The sequence below is a fragment of the Hyperolius riggenbachi genome, chromosome 6, assembly GCF_040937935.1.
Source record: "Hyperolius riggenbachi isolate aHypRig1 chromosome 6, aHypRig1.pri, whole genome shotgun sequence".
Lineage (NCBI taxonomy): Eukaryota > Metazoa > Chordata > Amphibia > Anura > Hyperoliidae > Hyperolius > Hyperolius riggenbachi.
In genome coordinates this window covers 330,892,444-330,917,983 of record NC_090651.1, presented here as the reverse complement: position 1 = coordinate 330,917,983, position 25,540 = coordinate 330,892,444, and the positions used below count along the sequence as shown (strand labels likewise).

The 25,540-nt window shown below is 45.2% G+C and overlaps 1 protein-coding gene across 1 annotated transcript in view; it reads left to right on the top strand.

The window, feature by feature from the left end:
* Positions 1 to 25,540, top strand: part of ERFL (ETS repressor factor like) — a 342,909-nt gene that overhangs the window by 294,391 nt on the left and 22,978 nt on the right. Inside the window, exon 3 of the mRNA XM_068241447.1 lies at positions 23,436 to 23,507. Within this exon, the coding sequence (XP_068097548.1) occupies positions 23,444 to 23,507 (64 nt within the window). The 5' untranslated portion in view covers positions 23,436 to 23,443. The remainder of the gene's footprint in view (positions 1 to 23,435; positions 23,508 to 25,540) is intronic.

Below are 25,540 nucleotides of genomic sequence, written 5' to 3'. Positions count from 1 at the left end.
ATATGAACCTCAGGTTAAAAAAGACATACTTACCTCAGAAGAGGGAAGCCTCTGCTGTATCCTATAGAGGCTTCCCACACCATCCTCCGGTCCCCCATTGTAGACCCCACTGAAGTTTTCTTGTTGGAAAGAAGATGGCTGCCCTTCTCTTCAGGCACGAGGGCGACTGTCCTGCGCCTGCACGAGAATGGCCACGCCTCCTCAGTAGGCCGGAGCTTGTGCACCAGTGGCTTCATGCTACTGCGCAGGAACAGCAGCTCATGTGGGTACAGCGCAGTTGCGCTCATGCCAGAAGAGGAGCGTGGCCTTGATCTTCCAGAGAGGCCCTCCAAGCGGCATCAGCGGCATAAAGGGCCAGGGAAGCTCCTACAGCATCCCGAGGCTTCGCCCTTCTTCGGTAAGTATGCCTTGTTTACATGGACGTCAGCGGTGGAAGCACAGTAGAACCCAATGGGAAAATGTGTGCATTGTCTGATGAAATGTTCCCGGCCAATAGCTGTACAGTGAAGGGTAACATGAAAGTCTATGGGCTTTCATGTTACCATGGAGATCACACTCTATGTTGAGTGCGTCAAAACATCAAAACTGACAGCGCATTGTCTGAAAGGGCCGTAAGGGTTTGTTTCCACTAGCCACCATGTGACTCTGCGAGACATCCGGTGGCACTTCCTGATCTGCGAGTACGCAGACAAATCCCAGGAGGCGGGCCATGCACAGCTATGGGATTTGGTGCCTCCCGCAAGAAAAAATGCTGAAAGTGATTCAGATGGCAGCAGCATTATCCCCAATGGCAGAGTTTCCCCGCGCGATTTGCTTGCAAGGAAACCCTGCAGATTCGGCCCGATTTCAGCTGCAGTGGAAACAGGCCCTAAAACAGTGCAGGTTCCCCAGAGAACAAGTTCAGCCGCTGAGATCACTAATCCATGGGGAAAGAACCGCTACCTATAGGTCTGCTCAGTCTTCAGTGGACGCTGGTCGTATCACGGGGAGGAAACTGCCGAGGATGGCATCCGGAAACTTAATAATTATAAGGTATATTTTTTCCCCTACTTCTGTACAAAAAATAAAAATGTAAAAACTGTCTGTGCGTTTCCCTATGGGCTGAAGATTCAAAATGAATATTTATCTCTGCACGTTTTATGCTGCCGATATACATAAAATACAGGTAATAGGCTTACCAGAGGCTCAAACAGCGGAATAATGCAATGGGAAAGTATTGATATAAAGGAGGCATAGGATTCTGCACAGAATGTAATGAAGCACAACTGGTGGTAGTTATACAAGCGTCAGCTGACTCCATAGACGTTGTCATAGAGGCACCCTATGCACTCTCCTAAAAAGGACCTGTAGTAAATAATAACATAATGAAGAAAATTGCTTATTGTTTACAATGTTCATGTATAGATTATTTAGTCAGCGTTTGGCCATTGTAAAAAAAGTCCTCTCCCTGATTTACATTCTGAAATCTATCACTGATGTTGACATCATTAGTCCTGCCAGGTGATCTGTACTGAATGTTGGTTACTGAGCGTTCTAGGCACAGAGGGAGATTGTGCTTGCTTGGCAGTTGGAAAAAGCCATTATTTCCCACAATGCAAAGAGGGTCACAGACAGCAAACTGTCAGGACCTTGGTCATGACATCACACTGTAGGGGTTTATCACAAGATCAGCCATACAGACCCCCTTGATGATCTATTCGAAAAAAAAAAGGTAAATATTTCTTGTGGTAAAGGGGGTGATTGGAATGAAGTTCAATCCTTGGTTAAAGTTCCTCTTTAAAGAGGAACTGTTGCGAAAATCTTAACATTTTAAACACATACAAATAAGAAGTATGTTTCTTCCTGAGTAAAATGAGCCATAAATGACTTTTCTCCTATGTTGCTGTCACTTACAGTAGGTTGGAGAAATTTGACATAACCGAGAGGCTTTGGACTAGTCCATCTGTTAATAGGGGATTCTCAGCAAGGCCTTTATTCTTTATAAAGACATTACATGAAAAAGATTTATACAAAGATCCTGGCCAGCCTGCCTGCTCAACGTGCACTTTTTTTTGCAGTTGGACATAGCAACTGCCATTCACTAAGTGCATTTTGAAAATAAAGAAACCCAACCCCCCATAAGGAGATGGGCTAGTCCAAAACCTGTCGGTTCTGTCAGATTTCTACTACCTACTGTAAGTGACAGCAACATAGGAGAAAAGTAATTTATGGCTCATTTTACTCAGAAAGAAACATACTTCTTAATTGTATATGTTTACATGTATTTTAAATTTTAAGATTTTTGCAACAGAGGTCTTTTAAGGAAACCTGATGCAAAGTTGTAATCTTTTTCCTGTTCTTATAATGTCTGTTGCTTGTCTACTGTCAAGCTCGAAACCTTAGCTTGGAATATACACAACGGCAATCAGGGAGAATGTATGAGTCTGTCCCAATTGAAACTTAGGGCAAGGGAAGATGATGTTACGAGAGCCTGTAAAATGTGCACTACTGCAGCCAAAAAGGATGAGCACGACTTTCAGGTAATTGGAATCCTACAAAAGGAAATAAATATGGCAGCCTCCATATACCCTTAATAAAGGACCACAGAATAAGGTGGGTTGGACAGAACTAGTAATGAAAGGCACACAGTTGAAGCTGTTTGATTTGGTGCTCACCAACTCCAGACCAGGCAGAAGACCATGTTACCAATGGAAGAGTTACTGTATGTGGAAGAAGATAAAAGGGTGATTAATAGCAGAAATGTCTGTAGAAAAACACTAGAAGAGGCGAAAACTCATGGAGGGTTCTGGCAAATCCGGTCATTTGAGCACAGGGATTGGCAGGTGTCTAATAGACGCCTGTGTTTATTATCGGTAATTGGTGAGTTGCACGCTTGATGCGGAAATTCGCTGATAGGCTACTACATAGGAATCGTAGGCAATCAGCTACCAGTAAGGATCATTTGGATGCTGGGGTTACCAGGTTTAGGCACTTATTTTACTACTAGTGGTACCACACTATCATTCCTGATCATTTCAGGTGACAGTTCAGAATTGATCACTCTACAGATGCATTGCTCAGCAATCTGCCAAGCAGCCTGTTCTGTCCTATGGTTAGAGGAGGGGGATGAGCAGGAGGCTCCCCAACGTGCACAAACAATAGGTCGGCCAAGGACTTTCCAACTAGGATGGTCTCTGAACAGAGAGCCATTGACAATAAGAAACCTGTACACTTTTTAAATTTTAAGCCAAAATGATGGCCAATGATTGTTTCAGGCAACAAAGTTCAAGGATGTGTACATAGCTTAAACTGAGGGACAACTGATGAGTAAGGTAATGTCCATGTTTCCCTATGGCTCAAGTGGGTTACAGTACTATTAAACAGTGTGCTGACCAGGAAGCTGTTTTGGGGTAATGGCCATTTTCAAAATGTAGGACTGAGAATTCCATGGATCACAGTTGACAAACAGGATGCGGGAGAGGAGAAAGAGATTGATGATTAGACTACACGGCAGGTAAATATGACCTGTGTATGTTTGTTTTGACTTAATTTTCAGTTCAGATTTGTTTTGAGTTACATCTGGAACAAACCTGCTGTGAGTTGAGTCAGACCTGAGTCAGAACATCTGATCTGTATAATTATTAGTGTGGGTCAGCAGCGCAGCGTGTAAGAATCAGAGGTTTAGCACAACAGCTAGGCAAGTAGCCCTGAATGAAGATGGCAGCCCCCATATCCCTCTCTCATTAGATTTCCTCTAATCATGCCTTGGGGGAGACAGATAATGTTGTGCAAGTTACAGAGATAAAGAACAGCTTGGCAGGATGAAGTATTGGATCGTCCTCTGCTGTTCTCTATTCTAAATCCCTTATTAATGTTTTAGTGCGGATTGATATTTGGTTACTGATCTTTTGGAATCTTCACACTTATTTACACTGGAAGTGAAGCTGATTACTTTAATTTATATACAAAAAAAGTGCTTCCATAAGCCCCTTTGGCCTGTTTTTTCCAACTGGGCGTATTAGTGATGAAAGATTATAGAAAGAGGCTTAGCAGGGATTGGCTATTAACTTGCTTTGTGTGTTTACTTAATGTTCAGCAATCTTTTACTTATCTGAGCTATTGTAAATACAAGTTTGTATTGTACACATTCAATCTGGAAGCAGTGTTAAGGGGGCCATACACTAGCCGACCAACCAACCAATCGACCATCCAATTCGATTATTATAAATAATTATTATATGGATAAAAATTGGTGCTGCCAAGTGCATGCCCGACCGACAAAGCGACCAATTTCGGGACAGGAATTGGCCGCATGCATGCTGGAAAATTGCGGGTCAAAGTTGGTTGGTCGGGTGCACGGCGGTACGGCAGTTGAATTGCGAATGAGGAACGAGACGACGAAACCCCCGCCGCTGCCGCCATTTATACATTACCTGTTCGGTGCCAGCCTCCACGTAGTTTCCGTCCATCTCGCCGGGTTCTGCATACACGCCGGCGGCGCAAAGCGTATGACGTCAGACGCTATGCGCCGCTAGCGTGTATGCGGCTGTTACCTGGCGAGATGGACGGACACCATGCAGAAGCTGCTACAGGACAGGTAATGTATAAATGCACACACTGGGGGCATATTTATACATTGCGGTGGCAGCGGCGGGGCGGACGCGGCGGCTCAGCAGATTCCCTGATGATTTCATGCTGAAATCGGATGGGAATCGACAAGGAAAAAGGAAAGTCCCAAAGCTCAACCGTGTCAATGATTTTAGTACCAGGGAGTCAACCAGTCAGCACCTGGATCCATTAAGGTGCAAATCCATTAGACCAACATAGAAAGAAAGACTGGGTCTCCACCTGGAATTAGTGCAATTGTAGCAAAGTGATTTTATTCCATAGCAAAAAAAAAAAAAAAAAAAAGCACACAACGTTTCGGCTCACTTGACAAAGGCCTTGAGCCGAAACGTTGTGTGCTTTTTTTTTGCTATGGAATAAAATCACTTTGCTACAATTGCACTAATTCCAGGTGGAGACCCAGTCTTTCTTTCTATGTTGGTCTATCGGATGGGAATCGGCCTGTAGTGGATGGGCAGATTCGACTAGAGACAAATTTATCTCTAATCAGATTCAATTAGAGATAAATTTGTCTCTTGGTCGAATCTACCCATAATCGTTCTAATGTATGGCCACCTTTTAAAGTACGTACACACATCCTGATTTTCCACCCAACTTGTCATTTGAACAATAAGTTGGATGTGTGTACGCACAGTCAAGCAACTAATAACCGTCGGTGTGCCTGATAAGCAGAGGATTACAAATATGGCTAGTCGAGCCACAAGAGTCACTGCATCCAACAGATGGGACGATCTCACAGAAGACATCAAAGCTAAGTTGGGGGCTATATGTGATGATGTCATGTCTGACCCACACAGGGTCAATCAGGGTATTCAATCCACAATGATTAACAACAGACAAACCGATGACCATACACTAAAACTCAATTCCATGATCGGCTTGTTCAGAGAGTTGGAAGAGGCTAGAAAATATGAATTTACCCAATGGATAGATGCCTCATTCCTCTCTGAATATATCCGACACCACATAGCCCCCAGAGGGATGAGGAACACCAAAGAGTGTGACTTTTTGGACCCTGATTTGGTTGACAAGTGGGAAGTAGCGTCTAAGACTTGCACCACCACATGGATGACCATTGCCAATGCGCAAAGAGAGCGTAACCTGTCCCGTGTCAGGACAGTGATTCCTGACATCGAGCAGGAACTGTCCAAGTTTTTAGACCTAAGAGAGTATAATGAATGGGAAACCAAAAGTCAAAACTTTCTAAAGTCCTTTGAAAATGAATTATTAGACAGAAAGGTCAAAAAGTTCCAGAGGGACGGACGCGGCGGCTCAGCCGATTCCCTGATGATTTCATGCTGAAATCGGATGGGAATCGACAAGGAAAAAGGAAAGTCCCAAAGCTCAACCGTGTTAATGATTTTAGTACCAGGGAGTCAACCAGTCAGCACCTGGATCCATTAAGGTGCAAATCCATTAGACCAACATAGAAAGAAAGACTGGGTCTCCACCTGGAATTAGTGCAATTGTAGCAAAGTGATTTTATTCCATAGCAAAAAAAAAAAAAAAAAAAGCACACAACGTTTCGGCTCACTTGACAAAGGCCTTAAGCCGAAACGTTGTGTGCTTTTTTTTGCTATGGAATAAAATCACTTTGCTACAATTGCACTAATTCCAGGTGGAGACCCAGTCTTTCTTTCTATGTTGGTCTATCGGATGGGAATCGGCCTGTAGTGGATGGGCAGATTCGACTAGAGACAAATTTATCTCTAATCAGATTCAATTAGAGATAAATTTGTCTCTTGGTCGAATCTACCCATAATCGTTCTAATGTATGGCCACCTTTTAAAGTACGTACACACATCCTGATTTTCCACCCAACTTGTCATTTGAACAATAAGTTGGATGTGTGTACGCACAGTCAAGCAACTAATAACCGTCGGTGTGCCTGATAAGCAGAGGATTACAAATATGGCTAGTCGAGCCACAAGAGTCACTGCATCCAACAGATGGGACGATCTCACAGAAGACATCAAAGCTAAGTTGGGGGCTATATGTGATGATGTCATGTCTGACCCACACAGGGTCAATCAGGGTATTCAATCCACAATGATTAACAACAGACAAACCGATGACCATACACTAAAACTCAATTCCATGATCGGCTTGTTCAGAGAGTTGGAAGAGGCTAGAAAATATGAATTTACCCAATGGATAGATGCCTCATTCCTCTCTGAATATATCCGACACCACATAGCCCCCAGAGGGATGAGGAACACCAAAGAGTGTGACTTTTTGGACCCTGATTTGGTTGACAAGTGGGAAGTAGCGTCTAAGACTTGCACCACCACATGGATGACCATTGCCAATGCGCAAAGAGAGCGTAACCTGTCCCGTGTCAGGACAGTGATTCCTGACATCGAGCAGGAACTGTCCAAGTTTTTAGACCTAAGAGAGTATAATGAATGGGAAACCAAAAGTCAAAACTTTCTAAAGTCCTTTGAAAATGAATTATTAGACAGAAAGGTCAAAAAGTTCCAGAGGGACAAAGTAGACTATGCACTGGGTAATGTATTTCATTGGGGACCTGATAAGCCTAAGAACAATGGTTCACTGCCCCAGAGCAAGACACCCATCATCCACACACACAGGGCTGACACACACAACACACGCCCCATGCCTACCCACAAGGGACTTGAGGGCCAGGGGGGTTATCACCCTCCCCTCCATACACAGACTGGGACCAATACTGAAAATGAGGAATGGCAAACTGTCCGAAGGAAAAATCGGAGAAAAGAGTACAGAGGACAAAACAGGTCCAATATCAACAACTCCAACATCTATATGAGACCAAACAATAGATCACACAAATCAGAGCCATTCTCACACAAGTTTGACAAAAACACGTCTACCTATGTCAAAAGGCCTAGGAGACCACCTCCCAGCAATGAGCTATCTCGAGCCCATGGCCAAGACCATGGGTCAAACAGATTCGACAGAAGGGGGAGAGACACCTTTCGACGAATCTGGGACATGAGAAAGGAGTTTCACGAGAAAAACATAACAAACGGTAATGAGGACCAACTCAATTGGTCCTTGGCTGCTCAACTTCAGGAAAACGAGTCCCTAAACAGGTCCCCAAACAAGTCGCATTTACTAAACAGCTCCGTGGCGCTTTTAGGAGAATTATCCACATCTGACGCCCTGCGAGATCCTCGCCAAGATAATATTAATGTCAATGCCCCTTTTTTAGGGCCAATTCCCCCGCCCACACCGACCTTAGGGGGAAAGAAAAGACACATGTCCGACGAGGAACAAGAGGTGGGCGTCAAGTCCAAAAAAGGAAAGAACGGAGAAAACTTAGGGACAGACAATTTGACACAATAAAGATCTTCAACTTGTCGTCCCACTCCCTAACAGACAGTGAAATCACCTTACTGAATAGGGGGCTCAATTTTGCCCCAACGGTGGGGCCAGATGAATTTCAATTATTCAAGGATTTGAACAAATTCATCAGGAATTTGACTTTAAAAAGATATTATGGGTTGAAGGAAACACACAACAAGGAACCACCCCCGAGACCAGGCATCATCGAGCCTGGTCCATGCAGTGACAGTACCATGGGGGACGAGTTTGGAGCACTACAGGACCTAGAGGACCTATTGGCTGAGCAAGAAGGTACAAGTGAAGCAGAGGACTGGTTAAATCTATGGACCAATCCAGAAATACAACACAGTGGGTTCAAACCCAGGTCCATCTTCCACCCCACCTTTGCCAAAGGCCCCCACATCAACAATTTCTACCAAGCTGTTTGGTGTCAACTCAAAACATTGTGTGGCAACAGAGACAAGAACAAATACAACAATCTCAATAGACAAGAGAGAGAGGCCCTAAAACAACTCATTCAAAATAACAACATCGTGATCCGTCAGGCGGACAAGGGTGGAGGCATAGTGGTTGTGGATCATGAAGATTACCTCAAAGAGGGGCTCCGTTTGCTGGTAGACTCTTCAACTTATCAAAAATTGAGCAAAGATCCTACAGTAGAATATCTGACAGAACTCAAAACTCTAGTCCAACGAGCCCTGCAGATGGGGACGATATGTAAGGATGAATCCCGTTTTCTTATCAATGAACATCCATTAATTCCGTACTTCTACCATATACCCAAGATCCACAAAGACGAAAATTCCCCTCCGGGCCGACCAATAGTTGCTGGTATGGATGGGATTCTAGCCCCCCTATCAGAATATGTGGACCACTTTTTACAACCAATAGTGGTGAACACCAAAGCATACACAAGAGACTCAAGCTATGTTCTGGACATTCTTCGGGATGTACAGTGGAGTAAACATTACAGATGGGCTTCATTGGATGTCAGCTCACTCTACACGTGCATCCCACATGAGAAAGGTCTAGATGCTGTAAGCCATTTCCTCACCTCTGATGGTTCCATACATCACACCCAGGCCCATTCTGGATCTTTTGGAGTTTTCTCTCACTCACAACCATTTCACATTCGCTGGAGATTTCTACTTACAGACTTGTGGGACGGCGATGGGGGCGGGGTTTGCGCCGAGTTTCGCAAATCTATATATGGCTTACTGGGAGGACCACTACATCTGGTCCAACTCCCCGTTCGGGTCAAACCTCGCCCTATACCTTAGGTATATAGATGACGTCCTCATCATCTGGGAAGGACCGGAGGACACATTCAACAAGTTTGTTGAATACTGCAATAACAATACCTTTGGTCTACAGTTCACCTCAGTATCAGATGAAAGCAACATTGTGTTCCTTGATTTGGAACTGGGTCACAATGACCATGGCCAAATCACGTCGCGAACACATTTCAAGCCGACTGCTGGGAATTCTTTCCTACACAAAGAGAGCTGCCACCATCCAAGGTGGATCAACAACATCCCAAGGAGCCAGTTCTGCCGTCTCCGCAGAAACTGCTCCATCAAGGAAGACTATGACAAACAGGGGGCATACCTAACAAAAAAATTCCTGGACAAAGGCTATGACTCAACTAATATAGAGAAGGCTAGATCAGAATACAGAGACAAGAAAACCCCCATAAGGAAAGGAACAGAAGGTGAAAGAACCCCTACTAAAGGACCGCAGTTTGTAACCACGTTTAACAACAGAGCAGGCAATATCAATCACATCATTCGCACGAATTGGCCCCTCCTCTTGCGTGACCCTGTTCTTAGCCGTCATCTACCCACAAAACCAAACACCATTTTCCGGAGGGCGAAATCCCTCAAGAACAAGATAGCAAAAAGTAATATCGGCTCCAAAGATCAAAGAGACTCTCGTCCAAACGCATTTGGGCTAACTGGAAATTTTCGTTGTGGAAAAGCCAGGTGCAAATGTTGCCCCTTCATACAACATCGCCAGAAGCTTGTACAGACAGACCAGCACACCATCCAGGTGAAACAATTTATAAACTGTGGCACTCCGTATGTAGTGTATCTACTATCTTGTGATTGCCCAAAATATTATATCGGCCGCACCACACGCCCACTACGGGAACGTTTTGGGGAACACAGACGAGGAATCAAGGATGGACTGCAGACTCATAGTGTCCCTCGGCACTTCCTTGAGAACCATGACCAGTCCACTGACCACCTAACAATCATGGGTCTGGAGGCTATTTCATCTGGACTACCCATGGGCCTAAGATACAGGAAACTGTGCGAAAAAGAAGCATACTGGATCTTCAGACTGAACACCTTGTGTCCAGCAGGGTTGAACGAGGAGGTAGAAACAGCCAACTTTATATGATTCCCTCCATGTGCAGCACGACTTGCCATGCACCACCACTCGGGTCCACCTCCAACCGGGTTCCCATTGATCTAGTTCCCAATTCTCATGCCATCCCAAATCTTGCCTCCCCCCCCCCCCCCCTCCACACTTTGCAGTTGGTGGGAAATATGGCCTTATGTAGATGGACACAGGCACAGATATTGCAGACACTGGTGTATACATACACAGATGCCTGCATGTCCGATGTAAAATACTGTATACGCTGTCATGTGTCTTCAGATCAACGAACCACAGAACGTTAATTGTAATGTTGTGTTTAGCAGTTCTCAAATACCTTTCTTGTGTGCTCATACACTTTTTTGTTCATTGTTTTTGTTTATACTTTCATTTATATTGGTCCTTCGCTTATATATATATATATCTTGTATATATGTTTTTCATGTACTGTTTATTGCATTGTACATAAGACTCATTGTTGTTGCGGTGGCCAGCGTTTTCTATACAGTCTTGCTGCTGGGTTTCATGTGCAGCACTCTCAGTGCTGCCCAAAATTGCATTTATGACATCCAGCGCCACAGCTCCCCGGGCAGGGCTCTGCATCTCTCCCCTTTCAGCCCATACAGAATACACCCATGCCAACAGAGATGCCGAGGCATGTACTTGTATACACAGGCGCCGCTGCCCACGCCCCCCGCTGTAATTTGGGTTGTCGGCCACACCCCCCTCCCTTGTCTCTATTGGAAGGCCAAGGCTACCATATGTGTGCACCGCTGGCCACGCCCTCTGTTGCCACTTGCGCTACTGCACGCCCCTGCCCGTGAGGTAAATATTCCTGCACTTGGGGGCCACCAGTCATGTCCCTCGCCTTCCTCCCCTCCAGCACACCTGGAGAGTCAACATGCCATCAGGGAAGCCGAGGTTTCCAGCTCAATCTTTTCCCATCTACAGGGATGCCGGGGCCACCGTTTTTTTTTTTTGTTTTTTTTTTTTCCCACTTCATACTGTTGCAGTTGAATCAATCAGTTATTTGCCATCAGGGCTTTATGCCCTGGTGATTTAGAGTTGAGCTTCCGTCAGGAGGCTGGAAAATATAGGGTTTTTGTTTGCTGCACTTTGCAACCCACTGCCATCAGCACTGGTGACCCGCCCCCGTTGCCTCTACAGGGATGCTGGGGCCACCGTTTTTTTTTTTTTTTTTTTTCTTCTTCTTCTTTTTTTTTTTTTCTCACTTCATACTGTTGCAGTTGAATCAATCAGTTATTTGCCGTCAGGGCTTTATGCCCTGGTGATTTAGAGTTGAGCTTCCGTCAGGAGGCTGGAAAATATAGGGTTTTTGTTTGCAGCACTTTGCAACCCCGCCCCCTACCCTCTCACCCTCGTTAACCTCAATTTGCTCTGGGAAGCCATTCCCTTGACTCCTGTTATAAATAGGAGCACAGTGTGCATGCAGGTACGTTAACTGACGAAGGCGTGGATACGCCGAAACGCGTCTTGACGTAACCTGCACACAGTCACCCCGAAGGGACACCTGTCATCCATTTACCATCTGGATCCTTGCTGCCGCTGGCCACTGCAGCTTCAGGTTTCGCTTCCAAGAGGGGATGTCCTTTTTTCTGGGCTATATGCCAATTTTAAATGCCTACTGTTCATACACATCTAGTAAGTGTATCTTTTATTGCGCAGTTTTTATTTTATTAAACGATATCACACTACGGAGCGCACCTCCTGTCTTTTGCTTCCTTTTGCCTGATACGCTTGTCAGGTTCGTACGTGTGTACTGTCCAACTAATAGACGTTCAGACATACAATTGTTTGATCAGTCATTTAATCTAGTTCTTTGTTCTATCCAGTCCACTGTGAATTTACGACATGTAAATTAGGATATCAGACGCTTTGTTGGTCAGTGTGTACAGGATGTTTGAACGACTTGTTGTTTGTACTTCAAGTCATTTAAATGACAATTAGGCAGAAAGTTGGACATGTGTATGTACCTTTAAAACTTCACACTGGAGTTTGGATTATTGTTATAAATTTCTAATCATCCAATAGTTCCTCATTTTTACTGCATAGTTTTCTTGCAAGGCTTCACCATAATCTGCGATGGGTGTACATATATGTACGTCACCAGTTGGGCGCAGGGTGAACCGAATGACAGCTCCCCCTACTGCTGCTCAAATTCCCAGCGGCTTAAAATACTATTATTAGAAGTAATTTGGGGTCTGGTTATTGCCGGAACTCCAAATTACCCTTGCATAGATTGCGCACTGTTAGTGCTATAGTGGCACCCAGCTCAGGCGCTACCTGGTGCCAAGGGCCAAAACCACAGACTTTTTGAGACAGAACTATGAACTCTTAATAAGCACACAGGGAATCTTATGGACGGGATACAAAGCAAATGTTTATTAAATGATCAGTATTACATAAACTTGAAGTCACTCTGCACATACAGACACACAGTGAAGTAAAGGTTAGTTAATGAAACAACACATATTTCCTCTGGTTTCCAGGTCATTATTTTCAAAACAAACCACTTAAGGCGCTGGGGCAACCGATAATGACCGATAGTTTGGCATGTGTACAGCAGCCCCACAAGCGATCCGCCTGGCAGATCAATTTGGCTGAGTGAAGCTTCCCATGGTGTTCTCCGGTCCCTGTTTACACTTATGGACCCTCCGAAGGTTACCGACAAGGACTTGTTGGAAATCTGATCGGTGCTGCATTACTCTTCAAGCACGAGTGTGGTCATACTGCACCTGTGTGAGTATGGCTACGCCTGCGCAGTTAGCCAGGGTGGCTCGTGCACAAGCATCTCCATGCTACTGCACAGGTCAGGCCGTGTTCACCCAGGTGGAGCAAGGCCACGCTTGTGCCAGAAGAAGTGCGTTGCTCTCATGTTAAGGAGGGTCTCAGCAGGCAGTGACAGGAGCAAGAAGGACCTGGGAAACTTCTATTGGATCCAAAGGCTTTCTTCTTCTTAGGTAAGTATTTCCTAACACAAAATGGTGGTTTACTTTGGTGTTTGCAGGTGCAATGCATACAAATATACGTGTTGATGTCTGCAATAGCATCCTGTACCTTCGGAAATGCGTGCAATAATACGCGTGGAGGCCCGCTGACTCCGAGTCAGCAAAAACAAAACTAGCTGGCGGCAGGGGACCGGAGGATCTGGGAGTGACTTCGAGGGCATAGGATGGCTGCAGGGGGCTGGTAGAAGCTCCAGGTAAGTAAAACTCTTATTTTTTTAATTTGAGTTAAGGTTCTCTTTAAGTTTAAAAGAGCCCATATAATTTTTTATTCGAGGTCTTTCTTTTTTTTTTAAGAAAAGGTATTTTTAAGTTTAACTAATACAGTACAGATACAATGCATACTATTCTAGTGGATTTGCATGACCGTAACTTTACTAGGAACCCCATATGGCTAATGGTGCAGAAAGATGCTGCTGAGTAGAGGAGGTCAATGAAATGCAAATAATTACGGCTTGCATGCAAATTTCATGATGTTTGTATGCAGTTTGTAATTGGACTCATCAAATATGCTTTCTGTGGATTTTGATTGGCCCATATCCAAGCTACGTGCAGTTTGCATGAAACATGCACACAAATCAGAATTATCTGCATCTCATTGGCCACTTGTACTACTGAGAGAAGCTGTCCAGTGCTGAAAGAGACTGAAGAATGGAGCTGTCCGGTGCTGAAAGAGACTGAAGAATGGAGCTGTCCAGTGCTGAAAGAGGCTGCAGTATGGAGCTGTCCAGTGCTGAAAGTGGTTAGTGAATGGGGACGTCCAGTGCAGAATGTGGTTTGTGAATGGAGCTGTCCAGTGCTGAAAGAGGTACCTGCAGGGACAAGTACTGAAAGAGACTTCTGAGTGAAATTGCAATCTTCTGAAAGATGTAACTGGAGGTTTAATGGAGATATCCAGTGCTGAAAAAGCTGTTGCTCATGGGGAAATGAGGTATAGCACCCTGTTGTCAAATGCTAAGACTTTTTCTATCAAGCAGTATTTTCACTGCGACACAAAATATCCTATACAATAATCCGCAAGTGTCTCTGTGTCCCCTGTCCCTGTGTCTGTGTGTTTGCGCTACTGCGCATGTGTAGCACCGACAGCCATTGGGACAGGAGGATGATGGGGCTGGGCAGGCGTGTGTGCAGGTGTGCACGTTGGCTGCATGTGCTTGCGGGCTGACATGCGGCGGTGGCGGTGGTGGTCACAGGGGGCGGGGGGTTGTCAGGGAGACCTAGAGCCCGTTATATTAACGGGCTTAGGTCTACTAGTGTTGTATACTTAGTCAAGTTCCTCCTGTCACCTGCAGTACTTTAGCTGTTCTACCCAACATCTCAGCAGGGAATAGGGGAACATTACAGGGGAGCAGGCTAGTTTCCTAGTGATATTTCCAATGTCGCCAAACATTTCCATCAGATACATTGCGGCAACATGTCCTGTTTTTCCTTCCAGGGTGCTGAGCGCAATTGTATGCATTTCTAGGGGGTGATGTGTACAAACAGCTACTCACCCGCGAAGCATATTAGATTTTCCAATTGGGGACACGTTCACCTGATGCTCTCTTAGTATGGCCACATAAAAAATGTATACCCGTTTCTGATTGTTTACATTACAGTATTTTGTGTTTATTGGTTGATTACATTTAAGTGATTATGGTGTGTTTCTTGCCTTCTTCCTCCCTTTACTTTCTATTTGGTTTCCTATTTATCAGTACTTTGCTGTGTTTATGTTTCTTTTTCTCATGTGCTTTAGTTATCTTTTTGATATGAGTTGATTTTATCTATGTAGGGGGTTATTTCCTCCTTTTTATGTCAGACCCTCCCCATTCTAGGTGTGTCTTGGGCTTTGTGGGTGGAGGTGTGGCCACGTGCTTTATATGGCCACACCTACATCTACATCTGAAACATGTGCTATAATTAAAGACCATTGTGAATCCGAAACATCTGAGCATAATGGTGTTTTATGCCTGAATTCAATAAGGAATTTTTCATTCTTTCGGTGTTGTGTGTAGCCTACCTTCACTTTTCTTTGTTCTGGGCTGTAGTTGTCTGGTACCTGCACAGTCTTTGAATGAGGGTTTGAACGGGGACACACCTTGCTAGCTGAAAAAGGTGACTGGATGAAAAAGGTTAGGGAATGGAACTGCCCAGTGCTGTAAGAGGGTGGTGAATGCAGCTGACCAGTGCTGAAAGTGGTTGTTGTATAGAGCTGTCCAGTCCTGACAGTGGTTAGTGAATGGAGCTGTCCAGTGCTGAAAGTGGTTGTTGAATAGAGCTATCCAGTGCTGACAGTAGTTAGTGAATGGAGCTGTCCAGTGCTGAAAGTGGTTGGTGAATAGAGCTGTCCAGTGCTGAAAGTGGTTGGTGAATAGAGCTGTCCAGTGCTGAAAGTGGTTAGTGAATGGAGCTGTCCAGTGCTGAAAGTGGTTGGTGAATGGAGCCGTCCAGTGCTGAAAGTGGTTAGTCAAAGGAGCTGTCCAGTGCTGACAGTGGTCAGTGAATGGAGCTGTCCAGTGCTGAAATTGGTTAGTGAATGGAGCTGTCCAGTGCTGCAAGTGGTTGGTGAATGGAGCTGCCCAGTGCTGAAAGTGGTTAGTGAATGGAGCTGTCCAGTGCTGAAAGTGGTTGGTGAATGGAGCCGTCCAGTGCTGAAAGTGGTTAGTCAAAGGAGCTGTCCAGTGCTGACAGTGGTCAGTGAATGGAGCTGTCCAGTGCTGAAATTGGTTAGTGAATGGAGCTGTCCAGTGCTGCAAGTGGTTAGTGAATGGAGCTGTCCAGTGCTGAAAGTGGTTGGTAAATAGAGCTGTCCAGTGCTGACAGTGATTGGTGAATAGAGCTGTCCAGTGCTGAAAGTGGTTAGTGAATGGAGCTGTCCAGTGCTGACAGTGATTGGTGAATAGAGCTGTCCAGTGCTGAAAGTGGTTGGTGAATAGAGCTGTCCAGTGCTGAAAGTGGTTGGTGAATAGAGCTGTCCAGTGCTGACAGTGGTCAGTGAATGGAGCTGTCCAGTGCTGAAAGTGGTTGGTGAATGGAGCTGTCCAGTGCTGAAAGTGGTTAGTGAATGGAGCTGTCCAGTGCTGACAGTGATTGGTGAATAGAGCTGTCCAGTGCTGAAAGTGGTTAGTGAATGGAGCTGTCCAGTGCTGAAAGTGGTTGGTGAATAGAGCTGTCCAGTGCTGAAAGTGGTTGGTGAATAGAGCTGTCCAGTGCTGAAAGTGGTTGGTGAATAGAGCTGTCCAGTGCTGACAGTGGTTAGTGAATGGAGCTGTCCAGTGCTGAAAGTGGTTGGTGAATGGAGCTGTCCAGTGCTGAAAGTGGTTAGTGAATGGAGCTGTCCAGTGCTGACAGTGATTGGTGAATAGAGCTGTCCAGTGCTGAAAGTGGTTAGTGAATAGAGCTGTCCAGTGCTGAAAGTGGTTGGTGAATAGAGCTGTCCAGTGCTGAAAGTGGTTGGTGAATAGAGCTGTCCAGTGCTGAAAGTGGTTGGTGAATGGAGCTGTCCAGTGCTAAAAGTGGTTGGTGAATGGAGCTGTCCAGTGAAAGTGGTTGGTGAATTCAGCTTTTCAGCCCTTAAAAGCAGTGTTGAAAATAATCCCCTTTGCTACAGCAGAGGCATCCTGTTAACTGCAAATGTTTATTTTGTTTTGGTTTTACCTGTGCACATAGTACGTCTTTATGTTTGTAACTTCTACAAGTACTCTGTTGTCATGACAACTCGATAAAAAATTAGAAATCCCCCCAGCATGTTGCCACAACTCGAATCTACAGCAATTTACAGTAAAATTACACCTGGGGGAAGTTTAGCTGCAGTTCCTTCTCAGAAATTGAAGCAGGTTTCTGCTCTCTCTCTAGGTGTTCACTATCTCATGAAATGTTTCTCTCTCTCTCTCCCCCTCCTGTCTCATGCCCTCTCCTTCATACACAAACACAGACTCTCTCTGTCTCTCTGGTGGGTTATCTATTTTCTTGCTGCCGTTTTCTATTTATCTGCTGTGTCTGTCCCAGCAGCTTGCCTGCTTTCTGGTTTATCTGCTGAAAATTGGAGCTGGGAGGGGGATAGAAAAGAGAGAAACAAACAGGCCCTTAATGAAGACAAACCGACTAGGCCAGCACATTGGGACTCTGCAGTGTGCGGCAAACGGACAGAATTAAAGCTACGCTCAAGCCAGAATTGAAAATGAAACACAGAGATGTACAGAGGAGGCAGAGCTTACCATATCCAGTTTATGTTTCCTGTCTGGTCTACATATAGCTCCTGTGTAATGATCAGGACTGAGCTTACCATGGAAACCCATGGCTCAGAGAACACAATCTACTGGGGTAACAATGGGTTGGGTCATGACTGCTTTCAGAATCTGAATATTCTGTGTCTCATTCAATGTTAACGTTGGGGCCTACCTCAAACCCATAAAAAGGTAACACTTTTGGCTTCCCCATACTGAAAGGATCATTATGGCGAAAAATTGTAAAATTTAAAATATGTGCAAACATAGAAAAATAAGAAGTACGTTTTTTTCCAGAGTAAAATGAGCCATAAATTACTTTTCTCCTATGTTGCTGTCACTTACAGTAGGTAGTAGAAATTTGACAGAAGTGACAGGTTTTGGGCTAGTCCATTTCTTCATAGGAGATTCTCAGCAAGGCTTGTATTCTTTATAAATATATCCCCTAAAAAGGATTTAAAAAATGATGCTGGCCAGCTTCCCTGCTCCCTACATAGAATTTTGGCAGTTGGACAGAACAACTGCCATTCACTAAGTGCTTTTGAAAATAAATAAATCCCTGAGAATCCTCCATGAAGAGATGGACTAGTCCAAAACCTGTCGCTTCTGCCAGATTTCTACTACCTACTGTAAATGACAGCAACATAGGAGAAAAGTCATTTATGGCTCATTTTACTCTGGAAAAAACATACTTTTTATTTGTATATGTTTGCACATATTTTACATTTTACAATTTTTCACCATAGTGCCCCTTGAAGTATTTCCTGTACCCCTCTGATGGCAGTTCTCATTTGCAGTACAAGCAAGGAATGGCCCTGCTTTCTCTTGGACTGGAGACATTGGCTGAAATTGTCTGCCGCTAGGTGGAAAAAAAATGTGTAACCACCTCCTGAATTAAAATCAGAGCATAGTGAGAATAACTAAATGAGCCCTGTATACTCACAGCAATTATTTTTTCATAGTAAACTGAGTCTATCTTAGCTGTACTAAAAATAAGCTCTCACTACTGGTGCATGTAGGAGACTGAAGTTGGAAAATTGGTAATTCCATAACCCCTCAACAGGCAACACTATGGTCTGATATATCTCAGGGGAGCAGTGGCATAAATGCAAAAAAAATATGGCTTTGTGGCAATATTCTGATGTGTATGCAAATACAGGCACAACTGAGCAGTGACCCCACAATTCTCCTCCCCACATTGTAGCTCCTGCTTCTACTACCCAGTGATTTCTTCAATCTACAGGTAGAGAAACATAGGCCACTGGACACCTTAAAATGGACCTGAACTCTTGCACAGACACAAGGAAGCATAACTGAAATGTACCCTGTATGTATTTAAAGAGTTTAGCCTGTGTAATTCCCCCTCATATGTGTCTAATCACTAGTTGTAATTTGATCACTCCCCTGTGTCACGTGACTGCCTATGGCAGATAAGCAGATACGCCCATTTGAACACTCAGGCTGTAAACAGTATGCCTGCTTCCATGAATCAGGAAGTAGAAACTGCAGATTTATTTTAGGATTTGTATCACCTGTAACAAAGAAATGTTTTTTGTTTAAAGGTTATTGTGCTGTTGTGTATCTTTTAGAGCAGAGAGGAGTTCTGAGTTCAGGTCCGCTTTAAGGACCACCTGGGTACCCCTTGAAGCTGGGTCCCATAATGTCCACTATGCCGGCTTCCGCTCTTACCAAGCTCGTGCAGGTCAGGGTTGCAATCTCTTACCACCACCTCAAAGTTTCAGGTACCATTGGCTGGTCACTAAATGGTTTCCCAACCAAGTTACTTTCAAGCAATATAAAAGATCTGAAAGGCACTTTGTAATTAATATACTGATTTGCAATGACCTCCTAAGAATGTGTAAGGTGTATCTCATGCTGAAAGTTCCTCTTGCTGGGCAGTATCAATATGGGGGACCAGGATCAGGTAGGAGGACCCAGCATGTCCCTTATAGGGGATAGAGTACATATGGACTGTTTGGACTCTAGCAGTGGCTCCATATAGCCAGCCAGGTCCTCTCATCTCACAAGAAGGAAGTCATTACTTATGAGAAACTTGGCTGGGGAACCCCATGGAAACCTCAGTAGGATAGGAGGCCCATCACTCCCTTAGTATGAGGCTAGGGATATGTATCAGCCCCTCCTGCTATGTGTATTGCATTGAGTCCATTCATCCCCACCTGTAGGCATGAACTGTTCTAGAACTTATCAGAGGGAGCCCTGATGTAGACTATGGTCCAGGCATTCTTTTCCCCAATGTGGACAGAGAGGCACATGCTCTGCGCAGAAGTCAGTTTGGGACTAATAGAGGAAAGGCAGCCAAAGAACCATAGAAGCCAGTAAATAAATAACATAAATATGGAGAGGTGAGAAGAAAGGTGGATGTAACAGGAGAATTAACACTGCTAGATGAGATATCAGAGAAAGGTAGTGTTGCTTCCTATAGATTCCTCTAGGAAGGAGAATAAGGGCCTTACACAAATCCTCCTCACCCTCCCCATCATACCCCCAACCTGCATGTCACACAAGAGGCGAGAAAACAACACAAACTATGCCTAGGGCCCCACTTTTCCGCTGCACCCCATCTGCTGTACGGTTGATCATTATCTGGCTTTGGCTTGACTTAGACAGCCAGGGGGCTGCTGGGGAGGGGGGAGCAGCTCAGAAGGCTCGGTGAAAAAGATCAAGAGCAGGAGGGGGGTGAGAGGAGGAGGAAGGGGGTCTGCTTCTTGCTAGTGGCTCTGAAAGAGCAGGATAGTTTGTTTCCCGATCATATTATCAAGTTGTTGTTTGCTCAAGAAGTAACAGGATGTCTTTTATGAGTTGTAGGGCATGAACCAGTCTGTCTATCTATCTATCTATCTTAGATATCTATCTATCTATCTATCTATCTATCTATCTATCTATCTATCTATCTATCTATCTATCTATCTATCTGTCTGTCTGTCTGTCTATCTGTCTTATATGCCTATCTATCTATCTATCTATCTATCTATCTATCTATCTATCTGTCTATCTATCTGTCTATCTATCTGTCTTTTATGCCTATCTATCGATCTATACATCTATACATCCATCTCTCTCTCTCTCTCTCTCTCTCTCTCTCTCTCTCTCTCTCTCTCTCTCTCTCTCTCTCTCTCTCTCTCTATATATATATATATATATATATATATATGTATCTGTCTTTTATGCCTATCTATCTATCTATCTATCTATCTATCTATCTATCTATCTATCAATCTATCTATCTATCTATCTATCTATCTATCTGTCTGTCTATCTGTCTTATATGCCTATCTATCTATCTATCTATCTATCTATCTATCTATCTGTCTATCTATCTGTCTATCTATCTGTCTTTTATGCCTATCTATCGATCTATACATCTATACATCCATCTCTCTCTCTCTCTCTCTCTCTCTCTCTCTCTCTCTCTCTCTCTCTCTCTCTCTCTCTCTCTCTCTCTCTCTATATATATATGTATCTGTCTTTTATGCCTATCTATCTATCTATCTATCTATCTATCTATCTATCTATCAATCTATCTATCTATCTATCTATACTGCTATCTATCTATCTATCTATCTATCTATCTATCTATCTATCTATCTATCTATCTATACATCCATCTATCATCCTACCTGCCTGCCTATCTATCTATCTATCTATCTATCTATCTATCTATCTATATATATACATTTATCTGTCTAATCTTGTATGTCTATCTATCTATCTATCTATCTATCTATCTATCTATCTATCTCTCCGCCTATCTACATTTATCTATCTTTCTCTCAGTGGCGTAGCTAAGGAGCTGTGGGCCCTGATGCGAGTTTTACAATGGGCCCCCCAGGCACTCTATACATAACAATTGATACGGCGCACCAAAACCTGCCAATGGCAACTACAGTGTCAGAGGTGCAAGAAGGGGATGGGGAAGAGCTTGTGAATGTTTACCACTACTCAATGTATATATAGAAGTGATTATTATGAGCACAGGACCAATAGAGAACTAATACTGTAGTTGAGGGAGGGCCCTTCGGGGCCCCTCTGGCCCAAGGGCCCCGATGCGGTCGCTACCGCTGCACCCCCTATTGCTACGCCCCTGCTTTCTCTCTATCCATATTTCTCTCTGTCTCTGTCTATCCATCCATCCTTATGTAACGTTCAGGATTTTAGTGAACAGGAAGTTGCATTTTATGCAAACACGATTCGTTATTAACTGTGCCTTTCGCAGAATATACAGTGTATGTATGGTGTATATATGTGGATGTACTTATTATATTTATGTTTGTAACATGTATTGGGCAGCGCTCAGTCTCTCACAGTTTTTTTCTGCTTCTTTCCCACCTGTTTCCCTTTCCTCCTCTCTATATTTTTCTTCATCTCTGATGTTGATCACTGCGCTTTTGTCACGTTTTTTTTTCACCTGTCCCGCACTTTTGTGCCTTTGTCACCCGCCACCTCTGTACATCTCTGCCTTCTGTCACTTCTCTCCCTTCTATCTGTTACCTGTGTCACCCCTTCTGTCACCTGCATTCTTCTTTCTTTTCCTCTGTTACCTGTGTGACCCCTTCTGTCACCTGCATTCTCTCCTCTGTCACCGTATCCATGTTTCCTGTAAATTCCACCCACTCCCTGTATCTCCTGTGTCACCTCCTGTTATCACAAATGATCCTGTCCTGTATCTCCTGCCGGTTTTATGTCTTCATCACTTGTTTTCTACTCCCCTTCACTGGAACACCTGTCTGTGTCACCTGATCTTCTTCCTCTGCATACACCTGTGCTGCCGTGGGCTTCTCATCTGTCACCTCCTCACCCTTGTGTCTCTGTCACCTCCTCACCCTTGTGCCTCTGTCACCTTCTCTCCTGTTTCACCTCCTCACTCCTGTACTTGTGTCCCCTCCTCACCCTTGTGTCTCTGTCACCTTCTCTCTTGTTTTACCTCCTCACTACTACTGTACCTGTGTCCCCTCCTCATCCTTGTGCCTGTGTCACCTTCCCTCTCCTGTGTCACCTCCTCACCCCTGTGTCTCTGTCACATTCTTTCTCCTGTATCACTTCCTCACCCCGTGTCTCTGGCATCTCCTCACTCCCGTGTCACCTCCTCACCCCTGTGTTTCTGTCATCTCCTCACTCCTGTACCTGTGTCACCTCCTCACCCCTGTGCCTGTGTCACCTCCTCACCCCTGTGCCTGTGTCACCTCCTCACCCCTGTTCCTGTGTCACCTCCTCACCCCTGTGCCTGTGTCACCTCCTCACCCCTGTTCCTGTGTCACCTCCTCACCCCTGTGCCTGTGTCACCTCCTCACCCCTGTGCCTGTGTCACCTCCTCACCCCTGTGCCTGTGTCACCTCCTCACCCCTGTGCCTGTGTCACCTCCTCACCCCTGTGCCTGTGTCACCTCTCTGCCCTTCATCCTCGGGCACTACCTTCCTGTATATGTATCTCCTAACCATGTCGCTGCTCCCCGTGTTTCACCTGTGGACACCCCCTACACTCCCTCACCTATGACACCCTCACCCTCCCTGCTCCCCTGGAACTCTCCTGTTGCCTCCTCCTGGTCACCTGTTCCTTCTCTTCTCTGTGGTCGGTCCCTCGCTGACTCTATCTGTATCATCCACTCCCGCAATCCTATTACCCCGACCCCATCTTCTCCATGTACTGGATTCTCCCTGATCTTTCCTCTCCCCATAATAACTTCATTCTTCATACCTCGGTGTCTGCCTCACGCTTTCCCTCCCACTTTATCTCACCTTCCTCATTCAAACTTCTCCTCCTTCTCTGCCTGACATTCTCCTCTTCCCACCTGGCTCTTATCTTCATCATCCTGCTGCTCCGGCGTATCGTCGGTACGTCTTCCCCTTTCTTCTTGTTCCTACCCGCTCTGCAGAGACAAGCATGGACTGTAGCTGTGTATCTGACATCCTCCTGACTCCCTCTATGCCGGCTCTCTGGACTCCAGGTAACTCCAGCCACTTGGTTTCTCTCCCTTCTCCTATGCACCTTGTGTTGTGTTCAGTGTTTGTGTGTATTTGTGTTACCTGGTCTATAACTAGTGTTAACATCATCTAAGACAGCGTGAACTTTGTGTTCCTTTAACAACAACCTGGGTGACTAAAAGTCCCTCACACATTCAGCGAATTTACTGCTCTGCTTCCTACTTTTTCTGCTCTGCTTCCTACTTTTTTTTACTGCTCTGCTTCCTACTTTTACTGCTCTGCTTCCTACTTTTACTGCTCTGCTTCCTACTTTTAACGCACTGCTTCCTACTTTTACTGCTCTGCTTCCTACTTTTACTGCTCTGCTTCCTACTTTTACTGCTCTGCTTCCTACTTTTACTGCTCTGCTTCCTACTTTTAACGCACTGCTTCCTACTTTTACTGCTCTGCTTCCTACTTTTACTGCTCTGCTTCCTACTTTTACTGCTCTGCTTCCTACTTTTAACGCACTGCTTCCTACTTTTACTGCTCTGCTTCCTACTTTTACTGGTCTTATTCCTACTTTTCTTGCAGCCTATGCTTGCTGCAGTTTTTAAGTATACTCTACTTTTTTATAAAGAGCAATGACAGAATTAGCTTCAAACCAAGTGCGAGAAGGTTTTAAAAAAGCAAAACGTGGATAAATCAGCGGGTTACAAATAAAAAAGTAGTAGCTATGAGTTTAAGTCAAAAAGATTTAGCAAAGACACTTTGCTTGAAGATTGGAGATGGGTCAGTAGTTAACTTCAAAAGGAGGAGTGTCGGGAGGGAGGAGGGACTATAGAAAAAGAGGAACCAGAAGAGAGAGGTCAGCAGAAGGGAGGAAGAAGAGGAGGTCAGTAGAAGGAAGGAGATGAGTTCATCAGGAGAAGGGAGGTGAAATCAGAAGGTGAGGGCAGCAGAAGGCAGGGAGGAGGGTCAGTAGGAGGCAGGAAGATGGTGTTAACTGGAAGGTGGAAGAAGATTAGGTTGGGGGGGGGGGGGGGGGGGGGTTGGGGGGGGGGGGGGAGAGAGATTGTGTTGAAGATTGAAAGGAAGTTGTTGGTAGTGGATATAAAGGGCAGATAGAGAATCTGGAGAGTGAAAAGAGGTTAAATGCAGAGCAGAAAGGGATGGGGCGATTGAGGAAAAGAAGTAAGTTGTGTAGAGCATAAATATGAGGTCAGAAGGAGTAAATGAGATGCACTTAACAAGAGAATGATGGAGAGAAGGTGCCCTTCTGATACCCACAGCTCCTGAGTGCACTGTGCATAGAGTACAGGGCTGTGGTACAAGGAGGGATCTGTGGGAACAGTACAGCGCACTCGTGAGCTGTGGCTACCAGGACAATGCACTTCAGAGCTGTGAACATCAGGACGGAACACTCAGGAGCTGTGGGTATCAGGGCAGCGAACTCAGGGGCTGTGGGCACCGGGACAGCGCACTCTGGAGCTGACAGATTACTCAGGGGCTGTGGGTACCAGGACAGGTCACTCAGGAGCTCTGGTTACCAGGACAGGTCACTGAGGGGTTCTGAGCACTAGGACAACGCATTCAGGGGTTCTGGGTACCAGGACAGGGCACTCAGGGGTTCTGAGCACTAGGACAGCGCATTCAGGGGTTCTGGGTACCAGGACAGGGCACTCAGGGGTTCTGGGCACTAGGACAGCGCACTCAGGGGCAGTGGGTACCAGGAATGGTCAATCAGGGGTTCTGGGCACTAGGACAGCGCACTCAGGGGCAGTGGGTACCAGGAATGGTCAATCAGGGGTTCTGGGCACTAGGATAGCGCATTCAGGGGCTCTGGGTACCAGGACAGGGCACTCAGGGGCAGTGGGTACCAGTACAGGGCACTCAGGGGCAGTGGGTACCAGTACAGGGCACTCAGGGGCAGTGGGTACCAGTACAGGGCACTCAGGGGCAGTGGGTACCAGTACAGGGCACTCAGGGGCAGTGGGTACCAGTACAAGGCACTCAGGGGCAGTGGGTACCAGTGCAGGGCACTCAGGGGCAGTGGGTACCAGTACAGGGCACTTAG